This window comes from Dichomitus squalens (genome assembly GCF_000275845.1).
Source record: "Dichomitus squalens LYAD-421 SS1 unplaced genomic scaffold DICSQscaffold_3, whole genome shotgun sequence".
NCBI lineage: Eukaryota > Fungi > Basidiomycota > Agaricomycetes > Polyporales > Polyporaceae > Dichomitus > Dichomitus squalens.
The window spans coordinates 1,860,400-1,883,852 of NW_006766885.1; the positions used below are offsets into that span (position 1 = coordinate 1,860,400).

General features: G+C 56.9%; 7 protein-coding genes across 7 annotated transcripts; 4 read left to right on the top strand and 3 right to left on the bottom strand.

Annotated features, from left to right (window-relative positions):
* Positions 1-174: 174 nt before the first annotated feature.
* On the bottom strand, positions 175-7,965 carry DICSQDRAFT_133185 (phosphoribosylformylglycinamidine synthase). Its single transcript, XM_007362154.1, has 9 exons — positions 7,924-7,965; positions 7,784-7,866; positions 2,170-7,733; positions 1,949-2,114; positions 1,773-1,885; positions 841-1,717; positions 754-775; positions 269-666; positions 175-206 (listed from the first exon to the last, which is right to left on the bottom strand). Exon 3 carries the CDS (start codon positions 7,723-7,725, stop codon positions 3,655-3,657), a length of 4,071 nt encoding a protein of 1,356 aa, XP_007362216.1. The 5' UTR covers positions 7,726-7,733; positions 7,784-7,866; positions 7,924-7,965; the 3' UTR covers positions 175-206; positions 269-666; positions 754-775; positions 841-1,717; positions 1,773-1,885; positions 1,949-2,114; positions 2,170-3,654.
* A 1,097-nt stretch (positions 7,966-9,062) lies between these two features.
* Positions 9,063-10,181, top strand: DICSQDRAFT_144206 (uncharacterized protein; the record flags this gene model as incomplete). Its single annotated transcript, XM_007362155.1, has 1 exon — positions 9,063-10,181. One exon carries the CDS (start codon positions 9,063-9,065, stop codon positions 10,179-10,181), a length of 1,119 nt encoding a protein of 372 aa, XP_007362217.1.
* A 458-nt stretch (positions 10,182-10,639) lies between these two features.
* DICSQDRAFT_133186 (class I glutamine amidotransferase-like protein) lies at positions 10,640-12,051 on the top strand. The gene is given in 5 exon segments (XM_007362156.1): positions 10,640-10,660; positions 10,677-10,680; positions 10,726-11,043; positions 11,100-11,210; positions 11,264-12,051. The coding sequence occupies 2 exon segments, from the start codon at positions 11,189-11,191 to the stop codon at positions 11,944-11,946; spliced, it is 705 nt and encodes a 234-aa protein (XP_007362218.1). The 5' UTR covers positions 10,640-10,660; positions 10,677-10,680; positions 10,726-11,043; positions 11,100-11,188; the 3' UTR covers positions 11,947-12,051.
* Positions 12,052-15,108: 3,057 nt separating this feature from the next.
* Positions 15,109-16,646, top strand: DICSQDRAFT_166589 (WD40 repeat-like protein; the record flags this gene model as incomplete). The annotated part of the gene is made up of 4 exons (XM_007362157.1): positions 15,109-15,369; positions 15,635-15,725; positions 15,777-15,860; positions 16,246-16,646. The coding sequence occupies 4 exons, from the start codon at positions 15,109-15,111 to the stop codon at positions 16,644-16,646; spliced, it is 837 nt and encodes a 278-aa protein (XP_007362219.1).
* Positions 16,647-16,802: 156 nt separating this feature from the next.
* Positions 16,803-17,237, top strand: DICSQDRAFT_51307 (beta transducin-like protein; the record flags this gene model as incomplete). The annotated part of the gene is made up of 1 exon (XM_007362158.1): positions 16,803-17,237. A coding segment is annotated over one exon (435 nt), but the record flags the coding sequence as incomplete, so codon positions are not given.
* Positions 17,238-18,731: 1,494 nt separating this feature from the next.
* Positions 18,732-19,979, bottom strand: DICSQDRAFT_144215 (Isochorismatase hydrolase; the record flags this gene model as incomplete). Its single annotated transcript, XM_007362159.1, has 2 exons — positions 18,732-19,297; positions 19,952-19,979. The coding sequence occupies 2 exons, from the start codon at positions 19,977-19,979 to the stop codon at positions 18,732-18,734; spliced, it is 594 nt and encodes a 197-aa protein (XP_007362221.1).
* A 258-nt stretch (positions 19,980-20,237) lies between these two features.
* DICSQDRAFT_166591 (uncharacterized protein) lies at positions 20,238-21,683 on the bottom strand (the record flags this gene model as incomplete). Its single annotated transcript, XM_007362160.1, has 3 exons — positions 20,238-20,522; positions 20,691-21,547; positions 21,608-21,683. The coding sequence occupies 3 exons, from the start codon at positions 21,681-21,683 to the stop codon at positions 20,238-20,240; spliced, it is 1,218 nt and encodes a 405-aa protein (XP_007362222.1).
* Positions 21,684-23,453: the final 1,770 nt, after the last annotated feature.

The following is a 23,453-nucleotide window of genomic DNA, read 5'->3' on the forward strand; positions in this document are numbered from 1 at the left end:
ACCAGGTCGACGTCTATTCCTGTGTAGCCGAAGATACGACGACATCTGAGGCTGGGCCCGAGATACAACAAGGCTGGACGTATAAATGGATGTCTATTCTCGTCTGAGCTGATGTTCTTGGCAGGCGCCGCGACACCGACAGCGGAGTGATGGACACCATCGTGCAACGGCGTTGGCCGGGATCGCCGCGTTAGGTCGGAGTTGCGGTATGTGTGACATTTCCTCGTTTTGTCACAATATCCTCAAAGCGCACTACATGGGTATGTAGTGTAACCTTAGGACGCACACAGCCCGCAATAGAACGAGGCACACTAGGCCGCGCTGGGAGTGATACCGGTGAACGGGGCCGTGCTGGGTGAGGAGAGGGGGCTCGGAGCGCCCGGCGCCGAGGGATGGAGCTTGTTCGGGCGTGCTGGCGGTGACGGCGAAGGCGGAGCCAATTTAAGCTCCGCCCGGCGGCTGAGGCTGGGAGGCGGTCGCAACGGGACGCTCAAGGCTTTCGTCAAGACTCAACGCCATCCTCGTCGCCGCGCTGCGACCGCCCCCAGCATCGTCTCCGCCGTTTATACCAACCAGCCCGCTCCTTTAATTTCTCGCCGTTTTGTCTTCTCCTTGCTGAGGGTGGTCGAACCATGCTCCGGTTGACCTCGGACCACTTCCCAGTCTGTGAGTACCCGTCCCTCTGTTCTTTATCTCTGCGTGTGCCCGCGATCTAGTATCTGTCGCTAACCTCGCCGTGCCTATCGTCTTCAGTTGTACCGTTTGGGGTCATTGGGTGAGTCTTCGTCCCCTCCATCTACTCAATTCCTATCATGATATCTCGCCTGACGACGACCCTAGCTTTTACCGTTACTTGTGGTACCTAATTCGTATAGCCGCCTCCCTCACATACCGTCCCGTCCCACTCCCCGAGAACCCTACCTACATCGCCGAAGAGGATGTCACCATCATTGTACCCACCATCGATGCTGGTGAGGAATTCAAGGAAGCCGCCCACAGTTGGCTGGTCGGTAAGCCCAAGGAGATCCTCATCATCACCGAGGAGAAAATGCTTGGGCCCCTCCAGGAGCTCGCCAATGCCGTCGACCCAGAGCGCATCCGTGTCCTGACTGTCCCCTTCGCCAACAAGCGACTGCAGATGTCTCACGGCATCAAAAACACGACGACCGACATCATCGTGTTCGCCGACGATGACGCCATCTGGCCCCCCACTTTACTGCCTTACACCCTCGCTTGCTTCGAGGACCAGAAAGTTGGTGGGGTCGGCACGTCGCAGCGCGTGCAGCCTGTTGGCGACCGCATGACCGTCTGGGAGGTCCTTGCCGCCTTCCGTCTCTCCATTCGAAATATCGAGATCGCGTCCTCAACCCACATCGACGGCGGTCTTCCCTGTCTTTCAGGTCGTACCGCCGCTTACCGCACCGTCATCTTGAAGGACCCCGAGTTCTTGCACGGCTTCACGCACGACTATTGGCTCGGAAAGTACCAGCTCAACTCGGGCGACGACAAGTTCCTCACCCGGTGGATGGTCAGCCACGGCTGGAGCACCTATGTCCAGTGCTGCAAGGAAGCGGAGCTGCTCTCAACGATGAAGCCCAACTGGCGATTCTTAAAGCAGGTCCTCCGGTGGACACGTAACACCTGGCGCTCGGACCTGCGATCGCTGTTCATGGAGCGCCATATCTGGACGTCGCATCCGTATGTCGCATACACCATGGTAGGCGCTCTGATTCGGTTGCACGCATGGATGGGCACTGATTGTTCGGTCGCAGGTGGACAAGCTGTTTAACCCCTTCACGCTTCTCGCCGGTCCCTTCTTCGTCGGCTATGTCGTCTACAAGAGCACCATCCCCCTCGATAAGGGTGGCTACCACTTACCCTGGTGGTGAGCCAAGTCTCTGATTACGAGGCTGCAGTCCGGTAACGTGAAACTTATGCTTCACTACAGGAACGTCATTGTCAGTTATTTCGTTTGGCTTCTTGCGACGCGGACGGCAAAGCTGCTCCCCCATCTATGGCACCGGCCACAAGATGTGATCCACGTCCCCGCGTTCATCCTGTTCGGCTACTACTTCTCGGTCATGAAGATTTACGCACTACTCACGCTTCACGAGGTTCGTCACGTCGTATGTGAGCACCACGATTGTCGACTGACATGTTCTATTCTAGACTGGTTGGGGTACTCGTGCGGGCATTGGCGATGCTAGGGCTGCCACCGCAGCGGCTGACGCAGGCGGCCCGCCTGCTGAGGGGTACACCGAGAAGCTTCCGGGCACCCCGAGCTACCCTCAGAACCAGTACCCCTCACAGCCGTATTCTCCACAGCAGCAGCAATCATACTCTCAACAGCAGTATTACCAGCAGCCCCCACTGGAGATGCAGGAAGGATATGCACGGTGATAGATGTTGGCGCGACGCCTCCGTGGCTGCGTGGGGAGGACGTATACGGGATGGGATGATCATGACTTGGACCACGATACGTTGGCCTCCACTCCTATTTTGACCCTATGTCCCTCTGTTCTCCACCTGCTCCGCTGCTCACTTGCGCCTCAACGGCAACGGCTGCTCCCCCTACCTCCCTGCTGCAGGCGCACTACACTCTCTCATCTACGATACTCAGAATATACCAACCGTCGTCAGGCGGTACATGGAAAATCTAGCTGTTGCTGCTGCCTGCTCGTCTGCATCCCTCGTCGTCCTCACGCAAACTCGCATCCTCCTCGCATCCGCATCTTGATCTGACATTCATCACGGCTCGCACCCCAGGTAGTGTGCATGTAATCTGTACCAGCTCTCGCGCTCCCGGTCCCAACAAGAAGTACGCAGTACAAGGATATTTTTGCTTTATTACTGTTCAGCCCTAGATGCCCGTTCGAGCTCGTCCGCGCGGGCCCCGAGCTCGACAGGGACCTTCACCTTCGCCATTCACCTGCCTCACAACCCGCCTTCTTGCGCAACAGCATGGGTGATGTTCATAGGTCGTTTATACATAACTCCCCCTAGTCACGGCTTCCTCTTGATCGTATATTATTTGCCTTTTCCTTTTGGGTCTCCCATTCGGTGCCGTGTGCCTTATTTTTTCTTGTAGCGACATGCTGTTGTCTTTACGCCTTCTAGCACGCAATTGGACGTTGTTTCAAGCACCTCTGCTTCTCGGTGTTGCACTGGGTTCGGGTGTGTGGTCGCCTCTCTCAAGCTTTGGAGCACTCGATGGCCACCCGCAGCTGCGGTCCTGCAGCCAGTCTCGTCTCCTGCATGTATATTGTCCTCTCGATCGTGGTCGACCGCGGGGAAGAATTGAACTGGGCTGGAATCCCAAGCCGGGTCCCGGACGAAATACGGCTATTCTTGGCTTCCGCCGGTATATTCAAGGCGGGCTCAATATTGTAGGTGGGATGGATCAGTGTTCGCGTGGATACACGCCTATCTAGGAGGTCTGCCTTTATCTCTGTCTGTTTCCCATGCTTGTGTGTAAAGATACATCGCTATTTGTAGTACTTCTCACTTTGGTCGTATCGTGGACTACATAACCATGACTCCACCGCAACCACCCCGTTATGCCGTATATTCGCAGTCCGATGTTGCCCCACGACTGCCAGGAAGCGCAGTCGGTCTGAGAGCGACCATCGCCCCGCGATCAGCCCCTCCTGAAACTCACGCCCCACACCATTTCCGCGCGCTCTGGAACAGCTTGAACCAGGGCCCGGTACCTCGCCAAGTCTCCGCGAACTCAGGCGGGTACCAGCTGTTACTCTCAAGGGCGACGACGCGCTCGGGGTGCGGCATGAGCGCGAGCACGCGCCCGTCGGGGGTCTGCACGCCCGTAACACCGCCAGGGGACCCGTTCGGGTTCAGCGGGTACGCCTCCGTGGGCGCCCCAGATGAGTCGACGTAGCGCAGCCCGACGAGGCTCTGCGCCTCGAGCTGCGCCTGTTGTCCGGGACTGGAGAAGGCCGCGCGGCCCTCGCCGTGTGCGACTGCGACGGGGAGCTTCGAGCCTGCCATCTCGCGCAGGAAGACGGAGCGGCTGGTGGCGTCGCCCGGGACGACCTCAACGACGGACACGCGTGCCTCGAAGCGCTCGCTCCTGTTTGGCTTGAAGTCGGGCCAGTGTTCCGTGCCGGGGATGATCTCGCGGAGGTTGGACATGAACTGGCAGCCGTTGCAGACTCCGAGGGCGAACGTGTCTTCGCGGGTGAAGAAGGCCTCGAATTCGCTCCGTGCTGTTGTGTTGAGGAGGACCGAGTTTGCCCAGCCCTTGCCGGCACCCAGAACGTCGCCGTAGGAGAAGCCACCACAGGCGGCGAACCCGCGGAACGTTGAGAGGGAGACGGCGCCGGATAGGATGTCGGACATGTGTACGTCGACTGCGTCGAAGCCGGCGGCGGTGAACGCCCAGGCCATCTCGACCTGGCCGTTCACGCCTTGTTCGCGGAGAACGGCGACCTTCGGACGGCGGAACAGTGAACGTGAAGGAGAGTACGTGAATGTGAGGTCGTAGAACAACCCTCTATGGTTTGACGACTTGATGAGGTCGAACTCTTCCTTGGCAGATTGAGGGTGATCGCGCAAAGATTGCATCCGGTAGGATGTTTCGGCCCACGCCTCCTGCAAGGCAGCGCGGGTGCTGGTGAACACTTCACCTGAGGCGGAGCTGAACCTGATGGTCTCGTCGGCAGTGACAGAACCAAGTTGATGGATGGAATCGCTTGGGAATCCCCGTTTTGTGAAGAAATCGACGACATGCTGAATGTCGCTCTCACGAACCTGGACTACTGCACCGAGCTCTTCGTTGAACAATGCAGAGACGTGGTCGGTCTTGGAGGAGATGGATTCCAGGTTGATCTGAAGGCCAGTTCTGCCCGCGAACGCCATCTCGACCAGTGTTGTGAAGAGACCACCATCCGACCGGTCGTGATAGGCAAGGATGAGCCCTGTATGGGCGGTTCGCATGACCTGGCTCGCCTCAAAGAACGTCTTGACATCCTGCGGGTCGACGACGTCTGGCGCCTCCGAACCAACCTGCTTGAACACCTGCGCGATCGCCGAGCCTCCAAGCCGCTGCCTGCCCCTCGCGAGGTCGAAGAACAGCAAAGTCGTCTCCCCGACGTCCGTTCGCAGCTGTGGCGTCCACGTCTTCCCAACATCCTCCACCGCCGCGAACGCCGTAACGATGAGCGAGAGCGGCGCCGAGACCTCCCGCCTCTCCTGCGTCTTCGCGTCCTGCCACTTCATCGACATCGACATCGAGTCCTTCCCAACCGGGATCCCTACTCCAAGCGCGGGACACAGCTCCAGGCCCACCGCCTTGACGGCGTCGTACAGCGCCGCGCCCTCGCCGACCTTGGACGCGGCGCACATCCAGTTCGCGCTGAGCTTCACGCGCCCGAGCTCGCCGACGTGCGCCGCGGCGAGGTTCGTGAGCGACTCGGCTACGGCCATGCGCGCGGACGCTGCAGCGCTGAGGATCGCCACGGGCGTGCGCTCGCCCATCGCCATCGCCTCGCCCGTGCGGACGTCGAAGCCATAAGAGGAGCGCGTGACCGCGACGTCGGCGACGGGCACTTGCCAGGGGCCGACCATCTGGTCCCGCGTTACGAGACCGGTGATGGACCGGTCTCCGATGGTGATCAGGAAGGACTTGGAGCCGACGGAGGGGAGACGGAGTACGCGGCTCACCGCCTCCGCGATCCTCTCTGGGGCCTGGGTATTGGGAAGGTACTCGGCGAGGTCAGTCTTGAAGGGGACAGCGGGAGGGGCGACGTGCGTGTCCGTACGGTGCATGCGAGGAGGCTTCCCGAACAGCGTCGACATCTTGAGGCGGATGACATCTTGCTGCAGCAGCCTGTCCGTCACGACGAGCTCGTCCGAGTCGTTCGCGATGCCGACGACGGAGAACGGACACCGCTCGCGCTCCGCGAGAGTCCTGAACTGCGCCTCCTGCTCCGGGGAGATGGCGAGGACGTACCGCTCCTGGCTCTCGTTACACCAGATCTCCATCGGCGACATGCTCGAGTCGGCGACGAGGACGTCGCGGATCTCGAAGGTCGCCCCCAAGTCTGAGTCGTGGACGAGCTCTGGGAGCGCGTTCGACAGACCGCCAGCGCCGACGTCGTGAATCGATTGGATGGGGTTGGCATCCCCGAGAGCAACGCAGGCATCGATGACCTGCTGGCAGCGACGCTGCATCTCCGCATTGTCGCGCTGCACGCTCGCGAAGTCGAGGTCCGCAGACCCAGCACCCGAAACTTGACTGCTCGCTGCGCCTCCCCCGAGACCGATAAGTAGGCCCGGCCCGCCAAGGACGATGATTTTTGCCCCAGGAGAAATCTTAGACTTGCGCGCGAACGCAGGACGCACGTTTCCGAGGCCACCAGCGATCATGATAGGCTTGTGGTACCCTCTAACCTCCTGGGTGCCCTCAGGGAGGGAGACGGTCTCCGAGAAGGTGCGGAAGTAGCCTGCGAGCGCCGGGCGTCCGAACTCGTTGTTGAACGCGCTCGCTCCGAGGGGCCCCTCGATCATGATGTCGAGCGCGGATGCGATGTGCCCAGGACGGCCGAAGTCCGATTCCCATGGCTGTTCGTACCCAGGGATGAGGAGGTTAGAGACGGTGAAGCCCGCGAGACCGGCCTTGGGCTTCGACCCGCGTCCGACAGCACCTTCGTCGCGGATCTCGCCACCAGAACCAGTAGCTGCACCAGGGTAGGGCGACACAGCGGTGGGGTGGTTGTGAGTTTCTACTTTGATCAGAATGGGCATGTCTTCCTCTTCGCCGTGGTAGAGATTCTTGACGTCCGGGTTAGCCTTACTTGTCGCATTAGGCAAGACAGCGAAGCGGGGTGCGTTGTGGCCCTCGAAGACAGCGGCATTGTCCGAGTATGCGGAGATAGTGCCAGTACCATTGAGTTTCTCCGTGTTCCGGATCATCTGGAAGAGGGACGTGTCCTGGGCCTGGCCATTGATATTCCACGACGCGTTGAAGATCTTGTGCCGGCAGTGCTCCGAGTTCACTTGAGCGAACATGAAAAGCTCCGCGTCGGTGGGGTTGCGGTTGATTGGAGACGCGCCGGTGACGTAGGCATCTACGAGGTAGTCAATCTCGTCGTCGGAGAGGGCCAGACCAAGCTCTTTGTTTGCGGACACCAGCTTCTCGCGTGCGACATCGCGAGCGGACTCTGAGACGAGGTCTATTGTGCGCAGACGGCTAGCACTCTTGTGGGAGAAGATGGCCTCCTGATCAGGAAGGGAGAGCTGAACGACCTGAGTCATACGATCGTGGAGGAGGGGAGAGATCGTCTTCAGCACTACGGGCGTGAGGCTGGATCCATCACTCGTTGTGAAGACAAACGCGAGACCACGTTCCAGACGCTCGACGTAATCCCCAAGTTTGCAGATGAGGGCAATGTCGGTCGCCTTGCTGGACCAGGGAGAAACGGAGCCCGGGCGAGGAATCACGTACGCAACATTTTCGCCGGACCGCAGCGCATGCTCGGTTGTCGAGAACTGGACATTGTCTCCGTAGTCCAGGAGCCTTTCCAGTATTTGCCGGACTGAAGATCCGGGTTTGGACAGCTCCTCTTCGGCCACGGTGGAGCGAGAGGCGATCAGATGAATATAGACAGCATCGACTGAGGCGATCGGAGGCAAAGCACTCTGGATGTTTTTCAAAAGGACATCGCGCTTCGACTGAGAAAGTGCTGAGCTTCCTGGAAGAACAAGCATAGTGCCTGACCTGTACGCTCAGAGGATGCATCAGTCTGGAGTTGTGGGTGCTTACCTGAATATTGACCACTGACTCAGGCTACCTAGCTTCGAGTCGGTAAAGCCAACTGAACGCGAGCCTCGATCGCTCCGTAGAGGAACCTGAGAATAGATCGTTCGTCAGGAGATGAACATATCTGGCATCCCACACCAACATACGGCTAAATTCGAGGGTGATGGACACAGGAAACTGAGTGATCGACATCGAGCAAGAGGAAAGGGGGGAGCCAGAAAGTTTGCGCTACCAGTGACAGATCTAATCTAATCTAAGGTGGAGGTGAGATACGCGCCGGCATAGATCTCGATCAGATGTGGCTCCCGCCGCGACGGTCACGGTTGTACACGTTGCTACCTACCGCCATGCGAACCTGAAGCCTCTGGTCGAATCATGCGAAAACACGTAAGGTAACAGCCGGTCCGGGTGCCGCTCAAGGTTGTGAGCGTGGCGGAAAGGCCCAGAATGTCGAGCCATCCGGACGAGTCCCGATAAGGCGGAAGCGAAGAGACCACATACGAATCGGGGGCAAATGCCACCATATCAAGACCTCAACGTGCTTGTTGCATGACGCCCGACGTCCGCTGACTGCCCATACGACAACATAATACAACATCACGGCTTCAGATTTAGGTCAGAGCTTCCACCCTCGAATATTGGGGTGTTCGATTTGTAGCGCCGTCGTGCTCTGGAACAAGCACAAGGCGACGAGTGCTGCCATGTGCGTCCCCCATCTCCCGTGTTCATGACATGAGCTGACATGGTTGACTTGGCTCTTAGGCACCCGATGAATCACGGATACGCTTGGGGCAAACGACCGGCTATAACACAAAGGCACACGGATGCCGACGTTACTGCTCAGCTACTTTCCGCATCCCAAGAAAGATATGTCAAGCGTACGCGCCGCTCAAGGTCTCGGAGTCCTGGGACAACCTTGCGAAGGCCATACGATAAGGAGATCGTTATATTGATCATCGCTCTTCTTGTGGTCTCTATCGCATCGCTCTACGCCGCTGGTGTTCTTTTCATGGTTGCCTGGTCTAGAAACTCTACGCGACTACGCCCTGGAGGCTCTCTACTGTCTAAGGACCATAATCTTGTTCTTCCTCCCGATTCCTCCGCCGGTAGCTCTGGGTCTCTTCCAAGATACCTCTCATATCTTCCTCATAGCGGTTTCCACAATCAACGCATTGCCCTCGAAAATGCTCTAGTTCTGGCCCAGCTGTTGAATCGCACCCTGCTGATCCCTCCAATCCGTCTTGGCGCTCCTCTAGCGTACTACCCCTTCGATGAGCTCTACGATATGGTAGCCAACTCTACTAAAGCTGGGCTCGGCCACTGCTCTTCAAAGCTTCAGTACGACTCCAACTACCCTCCGGAGTGCGAAGATTACCAGAGCTACACGCATATACCTTGGGACTGGCTCATTGACCTCTCGAACATCAGCAACTGGCAACCTCTCCTCTCAGGATGGAATTTCACCGACGCCTGGCTCCAGGACACACTGAATCTCCTGGCCGCGGAGGACATATTCCGCCTCAAGGACGACTCCCGGCACCAGTACGCCTTCCAGGACTTCTTTTCTCTCGACCCGCCCGGGCGGAAGTTCTCCGAGTCCGTCCATATCGCCGCGCTATTGCGGCGTCCAGAGCGACTCATCATGCTCGGCACACTGTTCGGCTCTTCTCGCCTGCATCTGCGCTCCGAAGAACATTTCCTCTTTCGCGGACGGGTTCGCGAGCAGATGGTGTTCACAAACGCGCACCTTGTGGACGTCGCCGGAGCCATTCGAACAGCACTTGGCGGTTCGTACCTCGCCGTGCACCTTCGGATAGGCGATGGCTCCTTCGAGGTGAACGCTACGAATATCGTTCGCCGATCTTGGTGGAAACTGCTTCAAGTCGGCCTCGAGTTCTCGGATGAAGAAATCCTAGAGCTCGAGGAAGAGTCCTTCCCAGACGAAGACAACTCAGAACCTCCCATCTTTGCGCCCGACTTGCCGGCCCTACGCTCACCACATCCTCCGCTGCGCCCGTTCCCCTCTAATGCTACTCCTACCTCCGAGTTCCCTTGCCGCGGCCGCCTGCATAGCGCACCTCGTCTGCGGAGGCTCAACGCTCCCTTGTACATCGCCACCGATGCGACCTCGCCTTCGCTTAACCCGCTCCTCTGGCGGTTCCTGCGCACCTTCCCATGCTCGTTCTTCCTCGAGGACTTCGCGGAACAGACTCGCCCGCTGGATGCGTTGCGGAGCGAGGTAGACGGGGTGCCGCTCGGGTCGTTCTTGATGCCGTTCGTGGAAGCGATGGTGGCGGGACAGGCGTGGCAGGTGATCGGGACGGAGTCCAGCACGTTCAGCGCGTTCGTGACGGATGTGCTGTGGAGGAGGTATCATGGGTTCCAAATTGTGCAGAGGGGTTGAGTGCGGAGGCGGCTATGCTCATCTTGTCCTCCAACTCGTTGCAGCATGGATTCGGATTAAATCCTCTGTCAGTGATAGAATGGGTGATCAGCATACACTGCATAACGACCTGAGCCCAGCGGTTTCGCTCGAGGTGGAGTACCGTATCCGCCCCAAACGGAGGGGCCGGTATTGAGACGTCGGCATCATAGAATATGAACGCACCGGACGAACCACGCCGTCCGAGTCGGCGCGGAGCGCTGGGTACCGACGTAGACTCTCGGCAGCTCGAAAGAACATGCGTACCATATGGGTCAGCAGCTGAGCCCGTTCACTTCGGTCTCGGCACTGCTGCTAGCGGTCTCAGGCTTGACTGTCCGTCAGCCATCGCTTAGAGGTCGACTGGGTGAAAGACCAGAGATTTATAAGCCGAAGAAGACGAGTCGAATACTTAGGCGCAGGATAGACGATGGCACTAGCCATGCCGGGGGCACACGAAAGTGCGTGCCGGTATGATCACTAATTTGGGGAAGAAAGAAAGGTCACACGATGGCGATGACAGACAGTGAACGTTCACAACGATCATGTTCGTGATACTCCCCAGAGCTCGGTCCCGTTGATTTCGAGAGAAATATTCGAGGCGTTGTACGTGGAAAATCGTTGATTGGGAAAGCGCACAATACCCTTGAAGACGAAAGACCAGTGGGATTAAGGCCTACGACGCTCCTTGTCGCAAATGAGCACGAATAATGACTGTCTTCTCGCGCTCTCAGAATCGAAGGCCTAGGGAAGCGACGCCGTTATCAGACGCCAGGAAAACTAAAACGCGGAGCTATGATCCAATCCTTGGCGAGGTAGGATCGGGTACTGCGGTGCTGACAAGGCATGCATCGAGTGCCCAGTGGCTTTGCCGACATTGATATCTGACGATGTACGCAGGTATATAAGAAGGACAGTATGCAGCGAGGACCAACAAGCAAACAGCAACACACTCCTGACTACAATCACCACATAACACGACATCTCAAATGAGCTCTAAGCAGAACATCGGTAAGTCGATACCGCACGACACTGCTAACAAACTACTCACCTTATGATTGCAGAAGTAACGTCGGGTCAGGTCCACCCAACGAAGTACGGCATCATTCTGTTCCCCGGCTTCCAGCTGCTCGACGTCTTCGGACCCCTCGACGCACTCAGTGTGCTCTCCACCAGAGTCAAACTCGACCCTCTCATTATTATCGCGGAGACTCTGGATCCCGTCTACAGCGGATCTGCCCAATCGATGTGGAACAGCGCAGGCTCGGACTTCGGCGCGTCCGTCGTCCCCACGCACACATTCGAGACCGTGCCCGACGACCTCGAGGTGCTCCTGGTTCCCGGAGGCTCGGGCGCCGTCCAGCCCGGCGCCGACGACCGCAGGGTCGAATTCATCAAGAAGACCTACCCGAAGCTCAAATACCTCGTCACCATTTGCAACGGGGTCGGCCTCGCCGCTCAGGCTGGGGTCCTCGATGGGAAACGCGCCACGGCGGACAAGGCGATCTGGGTCAGGACGACCTCGCTTGGCCCGAGTGTCAACTGGGTGAAGACCGCCCGATGGGTCGCGGACGGGAACATTTGGACGTCCTCGGGAGTGAGCGCGGGGTTGGACGTCACGTTGGGGTGGATTGCGGAAGTGTTCGGGGAGGAGACGGCCCGGGAGGTGGCGAACGTTCAGGAGTATGAGTGGAAGAACGATGCCAACTGGGACGTCTTCGGGTTCATCTGGGGTGATGGCATGTAGGTTAGGGGAGCGGATAGAATCAGCGAAGCTGCAATGTGGGGTTGTGAACTTACTGAAGTGGGATGGAAGGGCATGCATAGATTGAATTGAAGTTGCATTTCGGATTCATTACCGATAGACGTGAAGGCCGAACAGGATCTCGAAGGGTTTCAAAAAAAAGAGATACACCCTTAGTCAACATCGATGCGCTACGGATATACGAACGGATTAAGTTGTGAAGCCTGGCTAGGTTAGCTTGAAGAGAGAGCACTGACAGCCGTGCGGAGATCATCGCTATTGTATAGCTACGTTGCAGGATGCAAGTTAGACGACTTCAGGATATTTATGGCGCTGGCTAATGCCGAGATACAGATGATAAAGGCGCCGTGGCTCCTCAGGCTCTGCTTACTTACAGGCTCTGCTATGTAGTACTCAAACTTGTAGTCTCATACAGGCTCCATGAGACTCAGTCCACCACCATTCACGGCAAATTCTCGTCAAAGTACTACTGGTCCAGCGTTACGCTACTGAACCTTCGCCAAATCACCATAGACCCGTTCTAGAGGCTCGTCGGCCGTACCGCATGTGGGGTGCAATCAATCAGGACTTCAGGACACGTCCGTTGGCCATAATTGTTTGTGGTCTCCGGTCCTCGCCTTCGCCATCATCGTCATGTCCTCATATGGCCGCACACAGCTCTAGTCGTCCAGGGCATACAAGTGTGTCAAAGTGAGTGCACCTTGGTCTTCAGCATTGGAGGATGGGGAGTACGGTGTCCGATGGCAGAAGTGAAGAGGGACCGAGACTTCGCTTGCGAGAGTCAGCTTGTTGCGTCAAGCAAACACGCAGGCGGTGCCAATGTCGCCCTCTTCCCGAGCTGATACAGGCTGAGTCTAGACAAGGTGCACGGATAGGGCGGGGGCCACGACGGCTGCATCATGGTCCTCTCGTCTACGAGGTCAGTTTGACGGCAGCACCACTTACATATCGTTTGGCCACTCAATAGTATCTAATGTGATCGATTGATCCCTGGCCTTCATGCACACGTCATTGGGGGTCATCGAGCGTCATTGAGTAGGATCTCCTTAGATCCAGGCCGACCGTGCTAGCTGCTGTTCGGTCGCTGATGGGAAGGGCATGGTCGACAGTACTGTCCTGTTGATATCCAGCGACTATGAATCGGTGTCGGGTCATTGCATGCGGTCATAGCATCAAGCGTGGATGCATAGGGGCAACAGCGCGAAGGGAGCAAGCTCGTTTTGGCATTCTGGCCAAACGCCCTCCATTATCATGAGCCTGTTCTCGGGAAGGACGGCTACGTCCCCGCACCTGCAGAGTTCCTCCATGGGCTCAGGGAGATCTACGACAGGCATGGCATCCTGCTCATCATCGACGAGGTACAGTGCGGATTCGGTCGGACGGGCCAGAATTACTACAGAGAGCCTGAGTGCTCGTGTGCACGGCCGGACATCCTCCTTAGATCGAAGTACATGCTGGGGTTCCTTTCTTGTGTAGGATGCATGCTGACAGTGTATTCGCAGGGTCTCGTCAACGGGTTCCCGTTGAGTACTGTGATCAGTCGCAAAACGCTGACCGACAAGCACACGCCTGGCTCCATGGGAGGCACTCACGCTGGCAATGCCGTCTCTTGCGCGAACGGCAGGTGCCATTGAGGAAGAGAGGCTCTTGAAGACCGTCGATGCTCTGTGCGAACCAAGCACTCCATATCTCTTCTCTACGGTCATCTATGACGTCAGTGGTAGCGTGCTGTTGCCATGCGTCAAACATGTACCATTGGACTTGCTACTCACGTCGAGTCCCAGGTCTACGGAACTCTTCGCCGCACTCAACGAGCTCCGGAAGGACCCTAAGCTCGCGCCCGCGATCCTCGGCGTGCGAGGCAAGGACCTTATGGTCGCGGTCGAGTTTGCATCCCCGGTGGGATCGAGCCCGTACGACACGTTCACGAACCCGTCTGTGCTCGAGAAGCTCGCGAGCCGTGTGGCGAGCAACTGCGTGGAGAAGGGCTTGCTCATCTTGACGACGAGCGTGCACGAGGTCGTCCGGTTCATTCCGCCTCTGAACATCTCGAAGGAGGACCCCGCGAAGGGCGTGGAGATTTTCAAGGAGGCAGTTTACGAGGTCGTCAAGGATCACTGAGTGTGAGGTTGAGGTAGGGAGGGGCCGGTGACCATCGCGAAGTGCGTGTATACATACTGACGTTGTGCTCCCATTCCAAGCCTCGCGCCTTGTATATGTAGTAACATATACGAGTGCCGGGTTTCAGACCTTTGCCGTTGCATATTGTCCGAGGGCCACATGTTCGTTCGACTCTTGTAGCGCGGTCTGTGTTTGATTGCAGTGGACTTCCAATGAACGGGCAAACGTCGTTCCGCACACCGAACATATTACAGATGCCGTACAAGGATATCAGTATCCATCGATGGAGTCGGGCCGAATGGATAAGGGCACATTGCTATGTCGAGTCGTCAGATGCTGCTCGGAACCACGGAACGGAGGGCGTACGTGAACGTATCGCTAACCACGGGCCTCAAAGACTCGTCCGCCAGAACACAGATGCTGATTCATTTCAAACCCCTAGGACGTTCTCTTTCATCAAGAACTACTATACATCTGTGGAGTCGAGACACTTATCGACCGTTTTATCTCGAAGGTATGTGTGTAACTATCCGGTCTTCATTGTGCGACTAAACACCTTGCTTTTCAAGATGTCGTGACACCTTACGACTGATGACATTTCTCAGCACAACCGATGAGGCAACTTACGAGCTGTGATCCGGACTAGAAGATGAAGTGAACCTGACCTCATCGCCGTGTGTCTCGGTAGGAGATTTCAATCAGATGCTGTACTGTATTCTCACGCTCAACACGATACTAACTGTTACCATGCCCAGTGTCTTCTCCGTCACATGCTTCCTCGCATCGATGTCGTGATGGAACCAAATAGCAAGGCGCCTCAGCGAGTGCGGACCCTCCTCAAGACCCCTGCTCTACTAGCGACTTAAACCGCCCTCGCCCGCCCTCTGCTGTCGGGTCGCGATGTCTCCTGTAATACCCTGGGAAGTCATAGAGAGTATTGTGGACCAAGCTTGTCATGATTTCGACCTCCTACGTAGCTTTTCCCTCACCTGTCGCCAGCTCCATCCTCACAGTCTCCTAGTCATGAGCAACCATGCCCATCTCAAGAGCAAGGAGCAAGCTCTTGCCTTCTACGAGCTCCTCCGAACAGAGACTGGATTACGGCTTCGGGAGCACATACGCTCCCTCACCAGTTCCCCCCTCGATGTTCTCCAATTCCCTCCGATGCAACTGCTCCCTAACCTGTCCGCCCTCGCATTTCATCACTCGCAGACACCAGGAATACCGCGATGGGAAGCGACCTACTTCATGTCTTCACACGGCGCATCTCCGGTGCTATCACCGGTACGGCCAGAGCATTCGAAGTCTAGAGCTGGGTCATCTCTCCCTGTCGACATGTACAGATCTGTGCCGATTGATCCTTGCCTTTCCAAATACGACAAACATCGATTGTCGCGATATTTCCGTGAGGCCGCGGGCGAAGGCTGGACCTGGCATGGTCCTAATGAGGAACAAGCTACCTCAATAATTTCGCCTGTTTACCGTCAACGTGAGGATAGCCCAGTACAGTCTTTGTGTATTCGATGGACTGATGACTCCTATCTCTTAGATGCGCTCGGACGTAGATGGGGGCGTTCGATTGTTGCTGCTCGACTGTGCCCGGTGCACTGTGCAGGCTCTAATGCTGACAGGACTTGATGGTGCGTGGTCTGGCCAACGATTGATCCGCGGACTGACCTCTCGCTCTGTAGTTTCCCGCTCATTTTCAGAGCCGTCAGAATGGAAGCGGTTGCAGACGCATACGATTGGATTGGATCTAGGCTGGATGGCGGACAGTATAGAGAGACTGACCAGGTTTCTCACGGAATTCCACCCCCCAAACCTAGAGGACGTCTCTGCGCACTGCCTTGTGAGCCGTGACCCATCCAGACATTCTCAATCAGCAGTTCGTCAACGACAAATTGAGAAAGGAATCCAACTGGGTTGACGTATGCTCGAAGCTGGAAGCGGCCCTCTCCACATTCCGTCGACAGCGGCTATCTTTCCTGGTATCGTTATATGATAAGTATCACAGTGCCAGGGAGCATCTTTGGACTCGAGAGCTTGGCCAACTTTTCCCCGTATTGCGCGATCGCAAGATACTGACTGTTACGTGCAAACCAAGTAAGCTTGAACATTTCCAACCTGTGCAGTCCACGACATAGCTGACCACCTCCATAGTCGCTGCTATCGGCCACGAGAAACGTGTGCATGCCCTCGTTGTCTCCCCGGACGGCAACTGGTTCGCGAGTGGTTCTGAGGATAACACCATCATCCTCTGGGACTCGGATGGACAGCTGTGCCATGAGTGGATGGCTCACTACGGCTACATCCGTTCTCTCGTATTTTCCCCGGACAGCGGGTTCCTCGCGTCTGCCGGCGGCGACGGGAAGGTGGTCGTCTGGGATCTGAACCAAGATGCACGTCGAGTCGGGACACTCGAAGGGCACACAGTCCACGTCCACGATTGCGCCTGGTCTCCGGACGGCACCACGATCGCATCCGGTGCTTATGACACAACACTTCGTCTCTGGGACACAGACATCCAAGCAGCTTCATCCCTTGGATGGCGCGCACGATGAGACATTTGGTTCGTTCACTTCTCTCCCGATGGACGCTGGCTCGCTTCTGGAGGGGAGGATCACTACTGCTGTATATGGGATGTCCCGTCAGGCACCTTGCATAAAGTCCTTCGAGAGCATACAAATGAGCTCAATGCTGCCGCTTTTGATCTGGGGAGCACGCGCCTTGCCACCACGTTCGACGACCACCCGGTGCGGATCTGGGATGTGAAGACGGTGGAGCCAAACTTCGTCTTACAGCGGCACACAAGTTCGGTATGGGATGTGGAGTTCTCTCCAGATGGGAGCCTGTTGCTGTCAGCTGCGTCGATGGACAGCACAGTGAAGATCTGGGACGTATCCACTGGTGTCATGATCATGTCGCTAGAGGGACACTCTTACGCCGTCACGACAGCGTGCTTCTCTCCATGTGGGAGGTACATCGTATCGGCGTCCAGAGACAGGACGGTGCGGTTGTGGAGGACAAGTGATGGGTCGTGTGTGGAAAGATTCCTCCAACATCGGAAATCTGTGTGGCGCGTATTTTTCTTCCCGGACGGTAAGACACTTGCGTTTGGAGATCAGGATGGGACCGTCGCTGTCAGACGATGATTGTCCACCGTTATTCCGGACGAATACTAGATCTAGTAGTTTATGTAGGTAAAAGGAAGTCGCGTTTGGGCGCAGTGCAAACGCGTGAGGTACTACGCGTTGCGAGCCAGACTATATATATACATGTAAACAAGACTCTGAGACAAAATATACAGTACGAGACGAAACAAGACCAGCGTGAGCACAATGTGAGCTCAATTAAATAATATGAGATTCAACAGTTTATATGTGTATATGTCGTCTTGTACTAGTAGTAGGTGTCGCCCTTCAAGGCTTCACTAGCGGTATACGTGTAGCACAGAGCTTTGTATGCTGATTCTGTCGCAAATATCTGATGTTGTCACATTGACATAAGGGGCACCAGTCACAAATGGGCTTCACGACGCCGGGACCAATCTGCGAGAAATGTGAGCACTCGTAGTCTTCCGTGCCAGATTGGCACTGACCATCAGTAGTCACCTCCTCTCCTCATCGCGTGCAGATCTGTATGGTGGGTCAGGCTTTCAGGCGCGATTTCATCATGAAGCAAGCTGGGGTGCACGGCATCGATGCCGAGTTATGGCCGAAGGAGGCGCTGTGGATGAGGCACAAACCTGTTCTCTCCCTCCTTGCTCCTCTGCTCTCACCGGGCGTAGGGTCTGCTGCTCGCGGGCCCACCCTGCTTGAGGTTCAGACTCCCAGCGCGACCCATTCGCCTCCTTCGTATATGTTACGCTCCCCAGCGCGGACCGGCTGCGAGGCTCGTCATCCTTGCAATTGTCAGGTGCCATACCCAGCTCTTCGCTCGCTACCTGAGGGACTGGACGGTACTATCACTCCTCATATAAACCTCTGGGATAGAGCTGCTTTGGCCGCAGTCTCATGCAGTTTAAATCCCAGGTCGTGGTGCGTCAATGTTGAGCGTTGAGCAACTATTGACAAATTGCTTGCCTAGGTGTGGTTCTTGTTCAAGCTCTCCACAGATCCGCCAAATGTGAATCGCTGAGGTATCTGCCAAGCGTTGTTCATCTGTTCATGAATATTTCAAGACTGTGGATAGCCAAAATATGCTATTCCGGGTGCCACATCAAGCCAACGGGGCCTCAGGTATGTTTCTCCTCGACGGAAACATCACCTTCGCCGTACAGACTCTGCACTGGGTTTGATTACGTTCACCAAAAACAGCTTCCATCATGCTACTCAAGACTCTGGTAGAGGTGCATCTATCTTCAGGTGCCTAGTATTGGGAGGTGCATGCTGACGTCGGCACAGCGGACTGTACTTACAGCGTGCGTCACGATATCTGCAAACCTCACGTAAGCGTTTTCCGCACTCAGAACATATACGTTGTGCCCAGGACCGTACAGAGTGCTCATGGCACTTGCAGGCTCTGCGGGCCACGCGAATCGATGGAGTCGTATGCAGTCGCACAGTTGAGTTCCGGCGCTCGGATTGGGTCAGTGTCATCATACAAACCATTTCTAGCGTCACGCTGCTCGCATCTCCTGATCACAACTACAGCCATTTGATCACATCCTCCGTCCTCGCCACCTCTGCAAACTCGCCCTTCAGACTTGCAACGCTGACAGCATGTACCGTTTCCGCGTCCCACTTGCCCCTTTCGAAGTTCGCCACCGCGTCTTCCACGAGCCAGATCGTACCCTCCTCCTGACCTCCTTCTCCCGTCCGGAGTACATGCAAGTTCGCGCCCATGCGAATCGTCGTCGACACGCACCGGTCCGTCTCCAGACCCACAACGAAGAGCGTCCTGATGCCCGCCTCTCGTATTGCGTCCTCCAAGTTTGTCCCGATGAAGGACGAGTTGACGTTCTTCGTGAACACTCGCTCGCCCTCGCGCGGCTGCGCCTCTGGTATGAACGCGACGCCTGCGGGATTCTCGGTTGGGTGCAGCATGCTCCCAGGAATGACTGAGTGATGCGCGACGTGGAAGACGGGAAGGCGCGCCTCACGGAAGTGCTGGAGGAGGCGCGCGAGGTTCGGCTCGAATGCAGGGTTGGAGCGTGCGAGGCCCCAGTGCGTGGGGTGCTTGAAGCCTTCTTGGCAGTCGATGAGCAGGAGGGCTGGGGAGGGGTGGGCGGACATGGCGCGTACTTCGACGAAAGCAAGTGGCTTGTAGTAGCTGGCTGTGCATACTTATGGGACGTCTAATTTGAACCGACCGGGTGCTCAGTTGAGTCACTTCGAGGTCATGTGTGCGCAACTCAAACATCCGATAACACAATGTCATGCGCGGGCGCGAGCGAAACGACATACGAGCCTCGGGCGGATCGGTCATTTCGAGGCAGATCCCTTGAAATGACCAATCCGCCCGGTCACGACCCCGAACGCAATACGCTTAGTCTCGCCCAGACGATCTTTGTACAGATATATCGCCACATTTCCAGCACAATAGGGCGCCAGCAAGAGGCTGTCTTGAACGCAGTCCATGCGATGGTCTCGTGGATCCTGCGGAGACAGTTAGTCCCAGACAGATATAAGTATGAGATTGAAGCAAGGTGTACGTGCGACGAAAGCGCGAGGGACAACAGTCATAATACGAGTACAGACATGTGCGTTGATAACAATGAGAGATGTCCAAGAGTCAACGTGAATTGTGCGGAAGAGACGCGTCAACCAGGTAGTAGACGAATAGCCCGATAAGTTAGGCGTCCTGGCGGCGCACTACTACACTTATGCTGCAGTGGGAGTCCTTCACGTAAATACGGTATATGTACGAAGCACGGAACCGAACTGGGAAGTCATGGTCGTAAGTCGTAAGCAAGGGGCAGAAAGACGTGAGGGGGAGACAAAATATGCCTGCGGCGGAGGGTGCGCATGACGACACGACGACTTGACCCACATGGACAGCACGACGACCATCTGCCACGCCTCTAAGTATCTCCCAGAGGATGGATACAGCCACTTCGATGTCGCGCTGGATCTGATAAACAACATCTTAAGTTATACGCAATAGCCCATCCGGCAGACCCCCACGTAGTCTATCACCGCTGAGAGTACATATCATGATGTCCGCGCATGGCTCGGAAACACCGCCTGCTCAGGCGACAACGTCTGTGGCGCCCTGGGGGGCACCGGTAGCCTCCTCACCGAAGTCGGCGGAGGAGGTGGGAGGGGGAACTTGTTCGCCCAGTTCGGAGGCGCCGAGAGGTCGGGGTCTCGGCGCAGCTCGGTCGGATACGCCCCGGATACAGTGGAAGACGTGTTCGCGCGCCGGGGGCTGGGCAGCCAGCTCGACGCTGTCACGCCCGTCAGTGGTGAGCCCGAGTACACCGAGGTTCCCGTGCCCTGTGTACGAACGGGCGATGAGTCAGCATCGTCGAAGATCGTTCAATTGAGATGTGAGGTGCCGAGACAGGAATGCCAGGAAGCAAGTCTTGCGGATGGGGAAGGGAAAGGAAGGCAGCGCAAAAATGGAGCACGGGAGAAGGGAAGAAGCCGGAGAAGCACACTGACCTGCCGGGCTGTGGATGGTGTTCGCGGACTGCTGGGGCCGGGCGTCGTGTAGTACTCGCTGTTGAAGTCCTCGCCATCATGCGAGATGACGAGCACCTCGCCCGAATACGGCCGCTGCGGGTCGTAGTCATCTCGCTGTACGACCATAGGCGCGCCGCCTGGGCAATCTTCGTCCTTTTCCTCTTGCACTGTGCTCACGGGGCGCGGATAGAATGAAGAAATCGAGGAGTCGGCTGGTTTTTGGAAGCTCTTCCCTTCCGCGTTGAGGCCATTCGCAACTGGCGTGTTCCCAGCCGAGCCGTCGATACGGAAGGCAGGGTCCGGAAAGATCGGGGAGACGGTTTTCGCCTTGTAGTTCGGGCTTTTCCGAATCCCATCCTTGAATTTGATGAAGCGCTCGACGGCGGTCGGCCAGCGGCGTATGCTGGGTAATTCAATATTCGACAGCAGCGAAGTGCTCGATGTCTCCCGTATATGCGGCGAGGTGTGTGGCACGCCCAGCTCGTGTTCCTCCGCATCGCCGCCGTCAGGAGGCGAGTACGGATCGTAGTACGACGTGCTCCCGCTGCGATTGAGCCGGCGACGGTCCTCGTCAATCTCCCAGTTGGAGTCTTTCCGCGACGGCCGGAGGCGGTGAGAGCGCCTGCTCAGCCACGTCTCACGCAGCCACCGTTGCGGATACGCGAGCAGGCCGTCCCCGGGGATGAGTGGGAGAGTCTTCATCCGCGCGTTCCGCTGGTGCCGCCACTTGTGTCCCCGGTAGCACCAGAAGAGCGCCCCGGCGAGGATCGCGACGCCTACCCCAACGGCAATGGGCACCGCGATTTGCGCAGCTTTGGACATACCAGATTGAGGCGCTACGGAGAGGAATGGTGTCAGTCGTCCGTAAGATGTGGGTCGATGTGCGAGGTGCTTACTTGTGGATGCGAGGGCTCCAGTGAGGTTGAAGTCTTCGAAGGAGGAGAGTGGCTGGTGCGCCCAGCTGGGCACCATGCCTTGGTCAAGCTGCACCGTTTGCGAAGGGAACGAGGCTGGGTTTGAGTCACAGGTGTTGTCCGGAGCCCACTGGGGCCACGGGGCAAGACTTTCCCCTTGACAGACAGCACAGGCAGCGCGTATGTTGTAGAACATAGTATTGCTGCTCAGTAATCAGTACGACGCTTTGGTACGTAGTCTATGACACGCACCAAGTACAATTTTGCATGGTCGAGTCGTCTAAGTAACATTCGAAACCAGAACAATGTTGAGAGAATACACATTGCGAACTCACCACGGTCTTTACACGCCTGTAGGATTTGCTGTTGCACCGTACATGGCGACTGACCGAGCGTGTTGTCCAACTGTGCGAATATGCAGTATTAGTATCAAGCCTCCAAGGCACCAAGATGCATAGGGGGGGTGTTCGGGTAGTAAATGACTGTGAAGGGCATCTGGTGGGATGGACGTGAAGAGCAGGGTTGGTACGGAAAGCCAAGCAAAGGCCCACGAGCGAGTGCCTGCACGATCGATCGTAGTGCATCCGCCACACCCTTGGCTGCCACCGGCTCCCAGAAAAGCTCTCCTTCCAGCACGCGCCAACGCCAATCCCTCCGGTATACACTCCATCCACGCGCGGCGCGCGCAATTGAAATTAGGCTCACCTTGTTGCCTATACCATCGCGTGTGCACTCTGCCTATATAATTCGCAGACGCCAGCCAGTACGAAGACGCGTGTCAGCCCCTTAGCACGGAGAAGCACGGGCGAAAGAAGCGCACGGGAGATTGAGCCGCCACGAGCCCGGAGAGCACGACTACGAGTTCCAGAGGAAGGAGAGCGAACGGCAGCATCGCGCATGTCCACCTTGGCAGGGATGTCGTGTGGAGAGAGAGCGCGGAGCTGGGTCGTCAAGTGGGGGGAAGGAAGAGCGCAGCGGTGCGAGAGAGACGGAGAGCCCGGAGCCAGGACGCGGTCGCAGGATCCAGATACGAACGGAATTGGAACGCAGTCAGGCGGCGCGTCCCGACCTGAGCTGTGTGGTCGCTCTAGCTATAGTCCTCGCGGGCAGTCCACAAGGCGTGGGCGAGCGAGATGACGGGCACAGCGAGGACGGTGTGTGCGACTGACCGACCCCACGCGGTGGGCCGGCGATGGCGGGAGGCAGCCGCTGCACTTTGCATGTTCCTCGCCGCCCGCTGTCCTCATCCAATCACCGCCCCTGGCAGATAGACGCTTCATACTACACTTACGGCACTTCCAAGTTCTGTAACGCGGTTGCCCTTCTATATGATCGCAGGTGCTACGCCGGAGTGCAAGGAGCAGGCACTGCTTGTGGCTCCCGAAGTTCGCGAAGGAAATGCTGTCTACATCTAGGAACTCACCCGGCGAAGCCGAATATCATGTCCTACGGAGGGATACGCTAACTTGGTGCTGATAGGTGTTGCAGAAGCTAGTCAAGGGGGGAAGGGATTATCGATGCCCAAATGGCACTCGCAAAGGATCCTCCGTCAACATCACTTGCAGGCATCGCTCGGCACTGTCGAGTGTTCTCCCGACTGTGGCAGGCAGCACGCTGTCACAATTAATTCCGTGAGCAAACGATCGACAGCAACTTCCTTCTGTCACTGTGGCTCACAGGGAGCTGAACATGCTGCTATGACGACCGTCAAGTGTTGACTTGGGCTCGTGAAAACACCCTCCGTTGACGGTAGGTCGCCCTTCCCTACGCCAACATACACTGGAGTCAGTGTCTGAGTATAGCTGATGCTCTTGCCAACCGTACTAAT